Source organism: Capra hircus, chromosome 5 (assembly GCF_001704415.2).
Source record: "Capra hircus breed San Clemente chromosome 5, ASM170441v1, whole genome shotgun sequence".
NCBI lineage: Eukaryota > Metazoa > Chordata > Mammalia > Artiodactyla > Bovidae > Capra > Capra hircus.
This window is the reverse complement of record NC_030812.1, coordinates 22,981,400-22,994,747: the sequence shown is the minus strand read 5'-3', so window position 1 is coordinate 22,994,747 and position 13,348 is coordinate 22,981,400. Positions and strand designations below refer to the sequence as shown.

Here is a 13,348-nt window from a genome sequence, read left to right as displayed (position 1 = left end):
GCTTCAGCATCAATCCTTCCAATGAATATTTGGGACTGATGTCCTTTAGGATGGACGGGTTGGCTCTCCAGGCAGTCCAAGGGACTCTCAGGAGTCTTCTCCAACACCACAGTTCAAAAGCATCAATTCTTCAGCACTCAGCTTTCTTTATAGTTCAATTCTCACATCTATACATGACTACTGGAAAAGCCATAGCCTTGATTAGATGGACCTTTATTGACAAAGTAATGTCTCTGCTTTTTAATATGCTGTCTAGGTTGGTCATAACTTTCCTTCCAAGGAGTAAGCGTCTTTTAATTTCATGGCTGCAGTCACCATCTGCAGTGATTTTGGAGCCCCCCAAAATAAAGTCAGCTACTGTTTCCCCATCTATTTGCCATGAAGTGATGGGACCGAATGCCATGATCTTAGTTTTCTGAATGTTGAGCTTTAAGCCAACTTTTTCACTCTCCTCTTTCACTTTCATCAAGAGGCTCTTTAGTTCTTTGCTTTCTGCCATAAGGGTGGTGTCATCTGCATATCTGAGGTTATTGATATTTCACCCGGCAATCTTGATTCCAGCTTGTACTTCATCCAGCCCAGCGCATCTCATGATGTGCTCTGCATATAAGTTAAATAAGCAGGGTGACAATATACAGCCTTGATGTACTCCTTTTCCTATTTGGAACCAGTCTGTTGTTCCATGTCCAGTTTTAACTGTTGCTTCCTGACCTGCATACAGATTTCTGAAGAGGCAGGTCAGGTGGCCTGGTATTCCCATCTCTCAGAATTTTCCACAGTTTGTTGTGATCCACACAGTCAAAGGCTTTGGCATAGTTAATAAAGCAGAAATAGATGTTTTTCTGGAACTCTCTTGCTTTTTGGATAATCCAGCAGATGTTGGCAATTATCTCTGGTTCCTCTGCCTCTCCTAAAACCAGCTTGAACATCTGGAAGTTCATGGTTCAAGGACTGTTGAAGCCTGGCTTGGAGAATTATGAGCATTACTTTACTAGCGTGTGAGATGAGTGCAACTGTATGGTAGTTGGAGCATTCTTTGGCATTGCCTTTCTTTGGGATTGGAATGAAAACTGACCTTTTCCAGTCCTGTGGCCACTGGTGCGTTTTCCAAATTTTGTGGCATATTGAGTGCAGCACTTTCACAGTATCATCTTTTAGGATTTGAAATAGCTCAACTGGAATTCCATCAACTCCACTAGCTTTTGTTTGTAGTGATGCTTCCTAAGGCCCACTTGACTTCACATTCCAAGATGTCTGGCTGTAGGTGAGTGATCACACCATTGTGATTATCTGGGTCATGAAGATCTTTTTTGTATAGTTCTTCTGTGTATTCTTGCCACCTCTTCTTAATATCTTCTGCTTCTGTTAGGTTCATACCATTTGTGTCCTTTGTTGTGCCCATCTTTACATGAAATGTTCCCTTGGTATCTCTAATTTTCTTGAAGAGATCTCTAGTCTTTCCCATTCTCTTGTTTTCCTCTGTTTCTTTGCACTGATCGCTGAGGAAGGCTCTCTTACCTCTGCTTGCTATTCTTTGGAATTCTGCATTCAAATGGGTATATGTTTCCTTTTCTCCTTTGCTTTTCGCTTTTCTTCTTTTCACAGGTATATGTAAGGCCTCCTCAGACAGCCATTTTGCTTTTTTGCATTTATTTTTCTTGGGGATCTTCTTGATCCGTCTCCTGTACAATGTCATGAACTTCCATCCATAGTTCATCAGGCACTCTGTGTATCAGATCTAATCCCTTGAATCTGTTTCTCACTTCCACTGTATAATCATAAGGGATTTGATTTAGGTCATACCTGAATGGTCTAGCGGTTTTCCCTACTTTCTTCAATTTAAGTCTGAATTTGACAATAAGGAGTTTATGATCTGAGCCACAGCCAGCTCCTGGTCTTGTTTTTACTGACTGTATAGAGCTTCTCTATCTTTGGCTGCAAAGAATATAATCAATCTGATGTCGGTATTGACCATCTGGTGATGTCCATGTGTAGAGTCTTCTCTTGTGTTGTTGGAAGAGGGTGTTTGCTATGACCAGTGTGTTCTCTTGGCAAAACTCTATTAGCGTTTGCCCTGCTTCATTCTGTACTCTAAGACCAAATTTGCCTGTTACTCCAGGTGTTTCTTGACTTCCTACTTTTGCATTCCAGTCCCCTATAATGAAAAGGACATCTTTATTGGGTGTTAGTTGTAGAAAGTCTTGTAGGTCTTTATAGAACCATTTAACTTCAACTTCTTCAACATTACTGGTCATGGCATAGACTTGGATTACCGTGATATTGAATGGTTTGCCTTGGAAACAAACAGAGATCATTCTGTTGTTTTTGAGATTGCATCCAAGTGCTGGATTTTGGACTCTTTCATTCCCTGTGAGGGCTACTCCATTTCTTCCAAGGGATTCTTGCCCATAGTAGTAGATATAAAGGTCTGAGTTAAATTCACCCATTCCAGTCCATTTTAGTTGGCTGATTGCTAGAATGTAGACGGTCACTCTTGCCATCTCCTGTTTGACCACTTCCAATTGGCCTTGATTCATGGACCTGACATTCCAGGTTCCTATGCACTATTGCTCTTAACAGCCTCGGACTTGGCTTCTGTCACCGGTCACATGATGTTTTTGCCTTGGCTGCATCCCTTCTTTCTTTCTGGAGTTATTTCTCCACTGATCTCCAGAACCATATTGGGCACCTACCGGCCTGGGGAGTTCATCTTTCAGTGTCCTGCTATCTTTTTGCCTTTTCATTCTGTTCATGGGTTTCTCAAGGCAAGAATACTGAAGTGGTTTGCCATTCCACTTAGGGGAAAAAGAATGCAAAGCTCCTGAAGGAGGAGTATGCATGACAGGTTGAAGACGCACAAAGCAGCTAGTCCTGCTTTAACAAAGCAGATGAGGAGGGCGGTGAGGGTTGGGAAGCATAGCTGAAGATGACTAAGAGGTAGGTGGAATAAATGCATTCTTTTCGGGTGGAGGTTATAAAGACTTGGATTTTTAAAAGGTCTGTGGAATACAAACTAGGTAGGGGCTGGGGGACACAAGATCGGAAGCAGGCAGAATAAGTTAGCTGGCTGTTGCAGCCTGCTGGGTAAGAAATGGTGGTGGCTTGGGTCAGAAGTCTAGCAGTGGAGTGATGATCAGAAGTATAGCAGTGTCCAGTCATGGGCAGATTCTGAAGTTTAAAGCAACAGGATTTCTGATCAGATTGGATGGGTGAGGTATGAAGGAATTGGATCAGTTGGAAGGATGGATTTCTGAATGACTCAAGGAATGCTCTGAGGAGGAACAGGTTAAGGGTGGGGAAGGTCATGCTAAGTTTGGGATGGTTACTAGAGATTCAGGAGTAGCTGTTGAGCACAGGGTTATGAATAGGGGCATGATTCAGGGAGAAATCTCTGCAGAATATGCATTTGGGGAGGCTTCATACATGGAGTGGATTGATTATTTAAATTCATCAGACTAGATGAGATCACTGTAGAGTGTGTAGGCAGAGTAGAAGATCTCAGACAGAGCCCTGGTGCCCTTCTATAGTGAGTGTTGGCATGAGGTTGATACCATGCATCTAGGCAGAAAGCCAGGAGAGAGTGGCTGCAGGAGCTGGATAAAGTCTTGCAAGGAGAGCACAAACCAGCTGGGTGAGATGGTGCTTTTAAGTCAGTTAAGATGAAGGTTCAGTGTTAGCTGTTTGCTTTAACCATGTGGGACTCATCGATGACCTCAACAAGCAAGCTGGCAGCTAAAGCCTGCTTCGAGAGAGGTGTTCAAGACCAGAGCAGAGGAGGGAGGTTGGAGACATGCAAGTTCAGATGACTTTCAAACAGGAGTAAAGCAGTGGGGCAGCAGCGAGGGTAGGGGGCATTGACTCAAGTCAGGGTCATTTCCTTCCCCCTCTTTTTTTTTTTGAGAAGTTACAGTAGCTTTGTACAGTTTGGAGAAAATCCAATAGAGGGGAAACAGTGATTCAGGAGAGGAAGGCGATGCTAGAACAATGTCCTTGAGGAGGTGAGGAGATAAGATCTAAAGGAGAGATTGGTCTTAGTCCAGAGAGACAGTCCTTTCACCCTTAGTAACGGAAGAAAAGGTGCAGAGCACCTGGGCCCACAGATGCAGGTTGATGTGCAGATGCGACAGTGAGAACTTCAGGAGGGGTTTGTTTTCTCCTGTAGTACAAAACAGAGTTGTCAGCCAAAAGTGAAGATGTGGATGGAGATATTGGAGGTTGACAGGAGAAAGAATGTTCAGTCAATTAGGAGAGGGAGAAAGATGGAAAAGAGAGCTAATGATATTGTTGGGGGAGCAGTAAGGGTCCATTTGAGGTTGGTTCATTTTCGATTTTAGACACTAATCAGCTTGGAGACCGGCTGATCTCCAGCCCTGTTTAAGTGCCTCGGCACTTGTACTTCCTTTGTTCCATTAGATTTTTCAGAGGGGAGATTTTCAGTGACTTTAAAAACTAGTTCTGCTTTTTAAACAGCTTGGTTTGGTTAAGTTTAAACAGAGCAGGTTACCTTACTTATGTAGTAATCCTATTGTTCTCTTTTTTTCCCCTTTTCTTTCCCATGGGTATAAGATCAATTTCATTAGTCTGATCCTATTCTCCGCATATTTGTAGACATTTGTAGCTGCAGTTGTACGTGATGTCATCAGTATTTGCTGGCGGTTGCTTGCAGCTGCTTATGATGATTTATGTTGTTTTCTTTGAACTTTACATTTTATAAGGTAAATAGAAACCCTTTGAGAGATTGGAGAGGTTCTTTTATATCCAATTCCAAGAAGTAAATTTCTCTAATTTTTATTTTGGTGTTTAGCAAAATGGTATTTGTTTCACAAATGTGTTATGTTTTTCTGTTGCAGGAAACCCAGCGTTTGCTGGCAGAACCAGTTCCCGGCATTAAAGCAGAACCAGATGAGAGCAACGCCCGTTATTTTCATGTGGTCATTGCCGGCCCTCAGGATTCCCCCTTTGAGGGAGGGACTTTTAAACTTGAACTATTCCTTCCAGAAGAATACCCAATGGCAGCCCCTAAAGTACGTTTCATGACCAAAATTTATCATCCTAATGTAGACAAGTTGGGAAGAATATGTTTAGATATTTTGAAAGGTAAGTGTTATCTTTATCATCATATGCTGTTAAGATTTTTTCCTTTTTTCTCGTAAACATTCCGTTTTGAGAATCTGAATATTATAATCTTACCTTATGTGAAGACTGCAGAAGTATGGGAGGGAACCACAGCCGCTCTGGGGCTGTTGTTTTCATGCATGGTCATTCTGGGCCTGTTGCCTTTGTAGATAAGTGGTCCCCAGCTCTGCAGATCCGCACAGTTCTGCTATCGATCCAGGCGTTGTTAAGTGCTCCCAATCCAGACGATCCATTAGCAAATGACGTAGCGGAGCAGTGGAAGACCAATGAAGCCCAAGCCATAGAAACAGGTACTTACTGTTCATTCTCCTCACACCACTTCCACTTTAAGAACAACCTGTACCACAGTTTTTTTTGGGGGGGCGGGGGGTTGTGTCTTGCTCTGCTTGAGGGGTCTTAGGTCCCAGTTCAGAGATCAAACCCAGGCCATGGCAGTAAAAGTGTCAAGTCCTAACTGCTGAGCTGCCAGGGAAGTCCTGTGTATCACCTTTTCAAAAACTTTTAGTTTTAACCAGAAAAAGAAAAGATTCGTTAAAAGGAGAAGATCAGATCTCTCTTAATAGTATGTAAATAACCTCTTAACAAAAGATTTTCGGGTTCCATCTTATGGTCCACTACATGACTCCCAGGTCTACACACGATTTAATGAACGTCTGAGTGCCTGCCATTCATTTAGCATTGTGTAAAGATAATGGAAGACCTTGAAACTTCCTTGAGCTGTTTTTGCAATCTGTTTGATTAAATTAAACTATGTGTCCGTTTATAGTTAGAGAGTTTGAAAGCAATAAGCTTCTTGCTACAAATTTTAACAGTTAACGAGGAGCATCATATGAGATAGGAAGGAGACAACTCTTTTCATCCTTTAGAATTTTGTAGAACTTTTGAATTCCATTGTAATGTTTAGGTACAGTCTTTTTGCCCTGACCTAGATTATAGAAAATGACATGAATTTAAGAAATTATAGCATGCTGTTTTCATAATTAACTGAATTCTGTTTGTTTACTTCGTATAGAATTTGGAAAGGAACATATTGAACTTAAGTAATAATCACGTTTGTTTTTGTCCACAGCTAGAGCATGGACTAGGCTATATGCCATGAATAATATTTAAATCGATTCGATCGTCAAGTGTGCATCACTTCTCCTGTTCTGCCAAGACTTCTTCCTTTTTTGTTTGCATTTAATGGACACAGTCTTAGAAACATTACAGAATAAAAACCCAGACATCTTCAATCCTTTGGTGATTAAATGCACATTAGCAAATCTATGTCTTGTCCTGATTCACTGTTGTAAAGCATGAGCAGAGGCTAGAAGTATCATCTGGATTGTTGCGAAACGTTTAAAAGCAGTGGCCCCTCTCTGCTTTTATTCATTTCCCCCATCATGGTTTAAGTATAAAGCACTGTGAATGAAGGTAGTTGTCAGGGTTAGCTGCAGGGGTGTGGGTGTTTTTCTTTATTTTATTATTATAATTTTTTTTTTGGTGGGGGGGAAAGGTAGTTTTATTTTAATTTTATGGGCTCCTTTCCCCCTTTTTATGGTGATCTAATTGCATTGGTTAAAAGCAGCTAACCAGTTCTTTAGAATATGCTCTCTAGCCAAGTCTAACTTTATTTAGACGCTGTAGATGGACAAGCTTGATTGTTCGAACCAAAATGGGAACATTAAACAGACATCACAGCCCTCACTAATAACATTGTGACCTTGCTGTCAAGTGTAGAATCCTCCCTTCAAGAAAAAGCTTGTGACCATTTTGTATGGCTTGTCTGGAAACTCCTGTAAATCTTATGTTTTAGTAAAATATTTTTTGTTATTCTACTTTGCCTTTGTACAGTTTCTTTTACTGGGTTTATTTCATTTTCCCAATGTGACAATCGTTTTTAAAAATTAAAACTGATGGAACATTCTATTTTGATCTTCACCATCTGACAAGTTGAATGATGAGAGGTAGATTTTGCCAATCTCTTTTCACTGATGCAGATTTGTGTTAAGATATATCACTGAATGAAGTATTTATAAGCTGGCCCTGAGCATGCCTAAAACATCAGTATGTGACATTTTTTTTTACCTCCTAGAAATTTGAAATAAATGTGTGTGTGTCGTCTGATTGGTTAGGCGATCATCGGTGTCTTGCCACAGTGTTTGGAAATCACTATTCAGGAGAGTCACAGCACAGCCACCCCAGTGACTGACTTTGTGTGGGGCTTCTACTTGTGCCACAGTTGTGTCTGGCATTTGGGTTATGACCTTGCTCTTAGTTCTTGTCTCAAAACTTCGTGTGTGACCACTGTTATTAGAAAACAGCAATCTCGTAATCATTTGGGGTTTGCTGAGGCATTTATCAGTCTTTCTTGCAGACCTGCTGAGCAGATCTCAAGCAGTCAGCTTGCATAAGCATCATCAGAAAGGTTTCTTCCTTAGAGGGCATCAGATCCTCAGTTAATGATCCTTACTGTCATCCCTGTAATATTTGGTGCGGGAGCTCCTTTCATTCTTTAATTTGATAATCTGCAATTATCTGCATTGACAGAGTTCTTCCCCACCGCAAAGCTGTTCTTTCCCACCTTTCCATATCTAATGCCTAAGTCTTGTTATTTTAAGACATTAATGTAGTCAGTCATAAATAAGTATGTAAATGTTAGCCTGTGGGTTGGAACCTTTGTCTCTTGCAGTTTAAGGTAATGGATATTGTAGCCGATTTGAATTTTCCCCACTCTTATTCTCATACCTTCTGGAGTTTCTTCAGAATGTGGTGTATTTTATTGTGCTCCTATGTAAGATGAAGAATATCTATTAAAATTACATTTTCAACATACGAAAGTTTTTGATGACTGGTAACTGGTATCCTTCAATAAATGCGTTGCTTGGAAACAAATATTAGTTTAATTCAGAGTAAAATTGTTCATAACCAAATATAAATTTAAAAGCTTAACAGCAGTTGTCATTTGTAACAGTTGTTGATCTCTTTAAAGGTTGTCTTACAACTAAGGGAACTGAATCTCATACTGGCGCCAAAATGAGTGAACACTCAAGCAGTTAAATAGAGATTAGTTTTACTTATTGCAGGTGGCATTGCTCAGATGATAGCTAGTATGACATAGTGGTTTATAAGTTATAAAATTCCAGATTTAAACCTATTGATCCACAAAAATGTATCTAAAATAGGACTCTGATGTCTACTGAGTTTTTGAGTTATCGAAGTACAAATATGTGAATTCCTAATTTCACGGCAACATGGTTTTTTCCTTTGTAATTTTGATAAGAGCCCTCATGGTTTTGATAATACTCACTTCCCCAGCCAGTGGGATGAAACCGGAGCCAGTGTGCTGGCTGGGCTTTCTTAGACTTTAAAGGGCTCTGGGAGAGGCCAGGAGAGAGTGTGAAAGCTGGTGGCAATGTCTGGCTTTGGGGCCTGTTCTCCTTGGCCCACATGGCGTGGTTGGTCAATACATTTTGAGTTCAATGCTGACATTTTAGAAAAATTGGGAGAGTCGCATGAGAATCTATAATTCTGGTAACTTGAATGATCTAAAGTTCTGACAACAGGAAGACGTGATCTGCCTTATGCAAGGCACCTGCTGGGAGGAGCTGAGTAGTAGCCTTCCTAAGATGAGCTTGTCATTCTTCTACTAAGTGATTCTCAGGCCGGTTAGAATCCCCTCCCAGCCCACCTGCTCCTCTCTGTAATCCTTTTCCCTGGTAAGTCTTTGACTTTGTAACTGCTTAGCTTATGGATGCACTACTGTTTGTCAGGGGTGATGAGGTGAATGGGACTGGCACAGGATGTTCCCTCGTGGACCTCCTCATCTAATGAGGGACGCGGGTGGGGCACATGGACAGAGAGCAGTGGCAGCTCTGATGGAGAGGGGAAGTACGCGCTTGGGAGGGACTGCTCTTCTGGATTCAGTAGCTCCAGGCAGGGGACCAGCTTGTGCAGAGCCCTGGGAGAGGAGAAGAATCTGAATATTTTGATAAATGGCTTCTTGAACATCAGCTGCCCATTCAAAAGCTTTTCTGAAATCTGGAGGGGTTGATAGGAGCCTTATGTCTTTCATGTGATTTTTAAATTTTGTCGTCTCCTTTGCTGTGATTTACTTCCATGCTAGTTAGTGCTGGTCTGCTCAGAAGCTTCCTAATGAGATCTTAGATTTGAGATATGTATAACTTAAACCATGCTGTAGACCAAGAACATACTTTAATACAAAATTTCAGAAGCATTTAAAAATAAACACTATACCTAAAAAAGCCATAGGTGCTATGGTTTAGCACTAGTAAAGGAGAGTATGGGGTGGGAAATCCTGTAAAACATTAACACAGTTTTGGAACTAAATGGTATGGGAATAATAGGAATTGGCTACTTAACTCTAGCCACATCAACTTTTTGTTAGTTGCAGTTGCAAAGGTTTAAAAATAGAGCCTTATCTATAAAAGCTGGCCAAAAGAAAAAGGTAAAATGCCATGATTATAGGGCAGCTAATTCAACAATCTATTTTAAAAAATGTAATTTCATTGGAACAATGTATTTTGGGACTGGGGGCAACATTTCATTTAACCGTGCAGCATGCGCTTAGTTTAAGAAATTATATTGGGGGTTATTTTTAAATGACAATGATCACAAAAACAAAACATGTTGAATGTAATAACTTGGAATATTAAGAATAAAAATCTGTACACCACCACCCAGACTGATGATACTTTGTTTCCTTAACTATATCTTCCACCCCCTGCATTAATTTCCTTTTTTTTTTTATCATTGAAGTCGGAAATCAGGAGGATTTGTTCCAAGAGTTGGTTTTGCTACATCTTTGTTACAAATTGGACAAGTTCCCCATTGGCTGCAGAACTGGGATTTGGACTAAAATTTTCCTTGTTAAGTATAGAACTCAACCTGAAGAGTCTGGGTCCTTCCTCCTCCTGGCAATTCATCTTTGCTCCTGTTAGCTGATTTAATTTGATATGTGCCAGTGGTAGCATTTCAAGTGTATGAATGCAGACTTGCTGATAACCAAGCTGAGCATCTGTGGACTTTATGTAGTTTCTGATTGGTTGGAGAAGCATACGGTAAGTGCCTGGATATTTAGACCTTACTGTCTCTTGTAGCAGAGCAACAACTGAATCCCATGATCTTAGTTTATTTCATGGTGCTCTTTAATGAGCTTTAACATTTTCTGCTAATCACTTTTACCTATGGGACAAAAAAGCTTTAGAAATGAGAGACTTGATAGGTAGCTCAGGTTCTCTATTGTAGAATAACCAGCGCATTTCCATTTTATATATTCCTGATCCATATCACCCACCATGTGACTCTTATTGAAATAAATAGTTCATAATCTAGATTGTTGTGGTTGTCTCTCAGTCATGTCTCTTTGCGGCCCCGTGGACCCCAGGCACGCCAGGCTTCCCTGTCCCTCGCTATCTCCCGTAGTCTGCTCAAACTCATGTCCATTGAGTCGATGATGCCATCCAACCATCTCATAAAAATGGAACAAAGTTCACAAAGTATACTGGTTTATGTTCTAAGAGTAGACTACTCAAGAAGACTTGCTTAGATCTGTTAGGCAGCTTAGACGTGATAGGTTGGTTGCACCAGATTTCAAGTTGGTGCTCTTTTCCTTATATTTTGGCAGGAAGTATTAGAACTGTGAGTAACCAAAGGAGTAGGACCAAATGGTTGCAATCCGTGTTTTTCATTCTGAAGCTGTAAATATTTTGGGCTTTCCAGGCCATGGGTCTGTCTCAGTTACTCAGCTCTGCCAGTGTGGTGAGAAGACAGTTATAAACAAATGGGCATGCTGTTCTCTGCTCTGACAAAACATTAGTTTTCATGTCAGAGTATTTTTTCCCCAACTACTGAAAATGTGAAAAGCATTCCAAGTTTGTGGAATATACAAAAACAGGCTGGGGTCTCCATTTGGCTTGTAGGAGAAGGAAATGGCAACCCACTCCAGTATTCTTGCTTCTTGCCTGGAAAATTCCATGGACAGAGGAGCCTGGCGAGCTAGTCCGTAGGGTCACAAAGTCAGACAACCGAGCACGCGGGCACCAGGCTGAGTTAACCCCTACCTACTTGACAGTGACTGATTACTTGCTCTTGTGTTATAAGCAAGATATGTCTCCCCCTCCCCTTTTAAAAAGTGATGTGTGCACGTTAAGTTGCTTCAGTCGTGTCCAGCTCTTTGTGACCCCGTGGACCACAGCCGCCCAGGCTCCTCTGTCCATAGGGATTCTCCAGGCAAGAATACTGGGTGGTTTGCCATTTCTTCCACCAGGGGATCTTCCCAACCCGGGGAGTGATCCTGCATCTCATGTCTCCTGCGCTGGCAGGCAGGTTCGTCACCACCAGCTCCATCTGGGAAGCCTTTTAAAAGTGATACGTTAACTGTCACTCCAGTAACAGGAATGATTTGGCAGGTTTCATTTTTCTGCTTTGATATTAACGTACTTTGACAAGTTATACAGATTGGGCATTTATCAAGCCCTGATTTTTTCATTTGTGATATATTTTCATACGAAATTTCTCAATGTTCACAGGAATGAACATTGAACTCAGAATGTTCAAAATTATACAGGATTTGATTTTTAAAATCTGTACAGGCTTCTTTAAAAGTGACCTTTAACAGGAAATTCTGTGTAGTGTTTTTCAGTTAGCAATTACTGAAAGGAACTCCATCTCTGGCAGCACATTTCTTTGCTATCTATCAAATAGATGACTAACAACCCCACCCAATTCGTACATTTAAGTTGATGTGAGTTTTATAAATAATGCACTACACACCTTTGACCATATTTTGATTGTGCAACTTGAAGCATTTTTGTTGACTAGGTTCCCAGAAGTAGGTGAGTTATATGCGTTTTTTTAAATTTTTGGCTGTGTCAGGCCTTTGTTGATACACAGACTTTCTAACTGGGGAGAGCATGGGCCATCATTGTGGTGGCTTTTCATGTCGCTGAGCACAGTCTTTATGGCACGTGGGCTTCAGAAGTTGCAGCCCCCAGGCTCTAAAGCCCTGGCTCACTGACTGTTCGTGCACTTAGCTGCTCCATGGCATGTGGGGAACTCCCTGGATCAGGGAGCAACCCTGCGTCTCCTGCACTGGCAGGTGGATTCTCACTGAGCCACCAGGGAGGCCTGCATTTAGAGATTTAATAGTGGTGCTACATTGCCATACCAGTCTCTTCTGGCATCTTTAACCTGAATACCATTTTTATGTCTGTATAATATTCCACCATGTGGACACATTCCTAGTTAACCATCACGCCTTTGGGCCTGGGCATTTTATTTCCATGCCTCACCAGTTTGGTTCCCTTACCTTCGTAGGTACATTTGTGTCTGCATTCCTAGAGATGAGATTCCTGGTGTAGTAACTTGATCAAAAGGTATGTTTAATTACACATACCTCTTGTTTTACAGTAATAGCCAAATAAAGTATTTCATGGACTATGGAATGAATTTGAGTAAAAATTGAGAAAAGCAGGAAGATTTACAGTACTATGTCTGGCACTAGTGTTTAGAACCAGATAACGTGATGTCCGGAGGGCAGTACTCCACATATTGGGAAGAGTAACTTTTAGGATCATAATCAGTTGAAATCCCATCAAAGTAAAGAAATATAAGACTGTTTCTGAGTAAATTAGGGTCTTTGCCATAATGCAATGCCAAGATAGCACTTGGGGCCTTCCCATCTTACTGCTCGAATTTAGCCAAGGGAACTAGTCAAGTAAAAGTGGAAGTTGCTCAGTTGTGTCTGACTCTTTGCGAACCCATGGACTCTACAGACCGTGGCATTACAAAATACTGGAGTGGGCTGCCTTTCCCTTCTCCAGGGGATCTTGCCGGCTCAGGGATCAAACCCAGGTCTCCCACGTTGTAGGCGGACTCTTCACCAGCTGAGCCACAAGGGAATTTAGTCAGGAAGGTACTAAAAGTAAGGAGAGGAGCAGCACCAGGGATGAGGTCACTTTTCAACCTGAGTTTTGTCCTACAGTTCCATATAAAATGTATGAAAGTACTTGATGGGGAATCACATTTTCAAATAAAGATTTTGTTTTTGAAAATGGTACATGTCTTAAAAAATAGAGCTTACATCTTCAAGGACATTTTCTGATGTATAAATAACTCATCTCTGTGCCTTACTAGGATATAAGCTCCTTGAGGGTAGAAACTTTTCTATGCTGTTGCACTAATGCTGGGCATAAAGCAAATGCTGACCATT

General features: G+C 41.1%; 1 protein-coding gene across 1 annotated transcript in view; it reads left to right on the top strand.

The window, feature by feature from the left end:
- The window catches only part of UBE2N (ubiquitin conjugating enzyme E2 N), a 42,133-nt gene extending 32,319 nt beyond the window's left edge, over positions 1-9,814 (top strand). Inside the window, exons 2-4 of the mRNA XM_018047623.1 lie at positions 4,851-5,097; positions 5,286-5,426; positions 6,206-9,814. Of these exons, the coding sequence (XP_017903112.1) occupies positions 4,851-5,097; positions 5,286-5,426; positions 6,206-6,246 (429 nt within the window). The 3' untranslated portion in view covers positions 6,247-9,814. The remainder of the gene's footprint in view (positions 1-4,850; positions 5,098-5,285; positions 5,427-6,205) is intronic.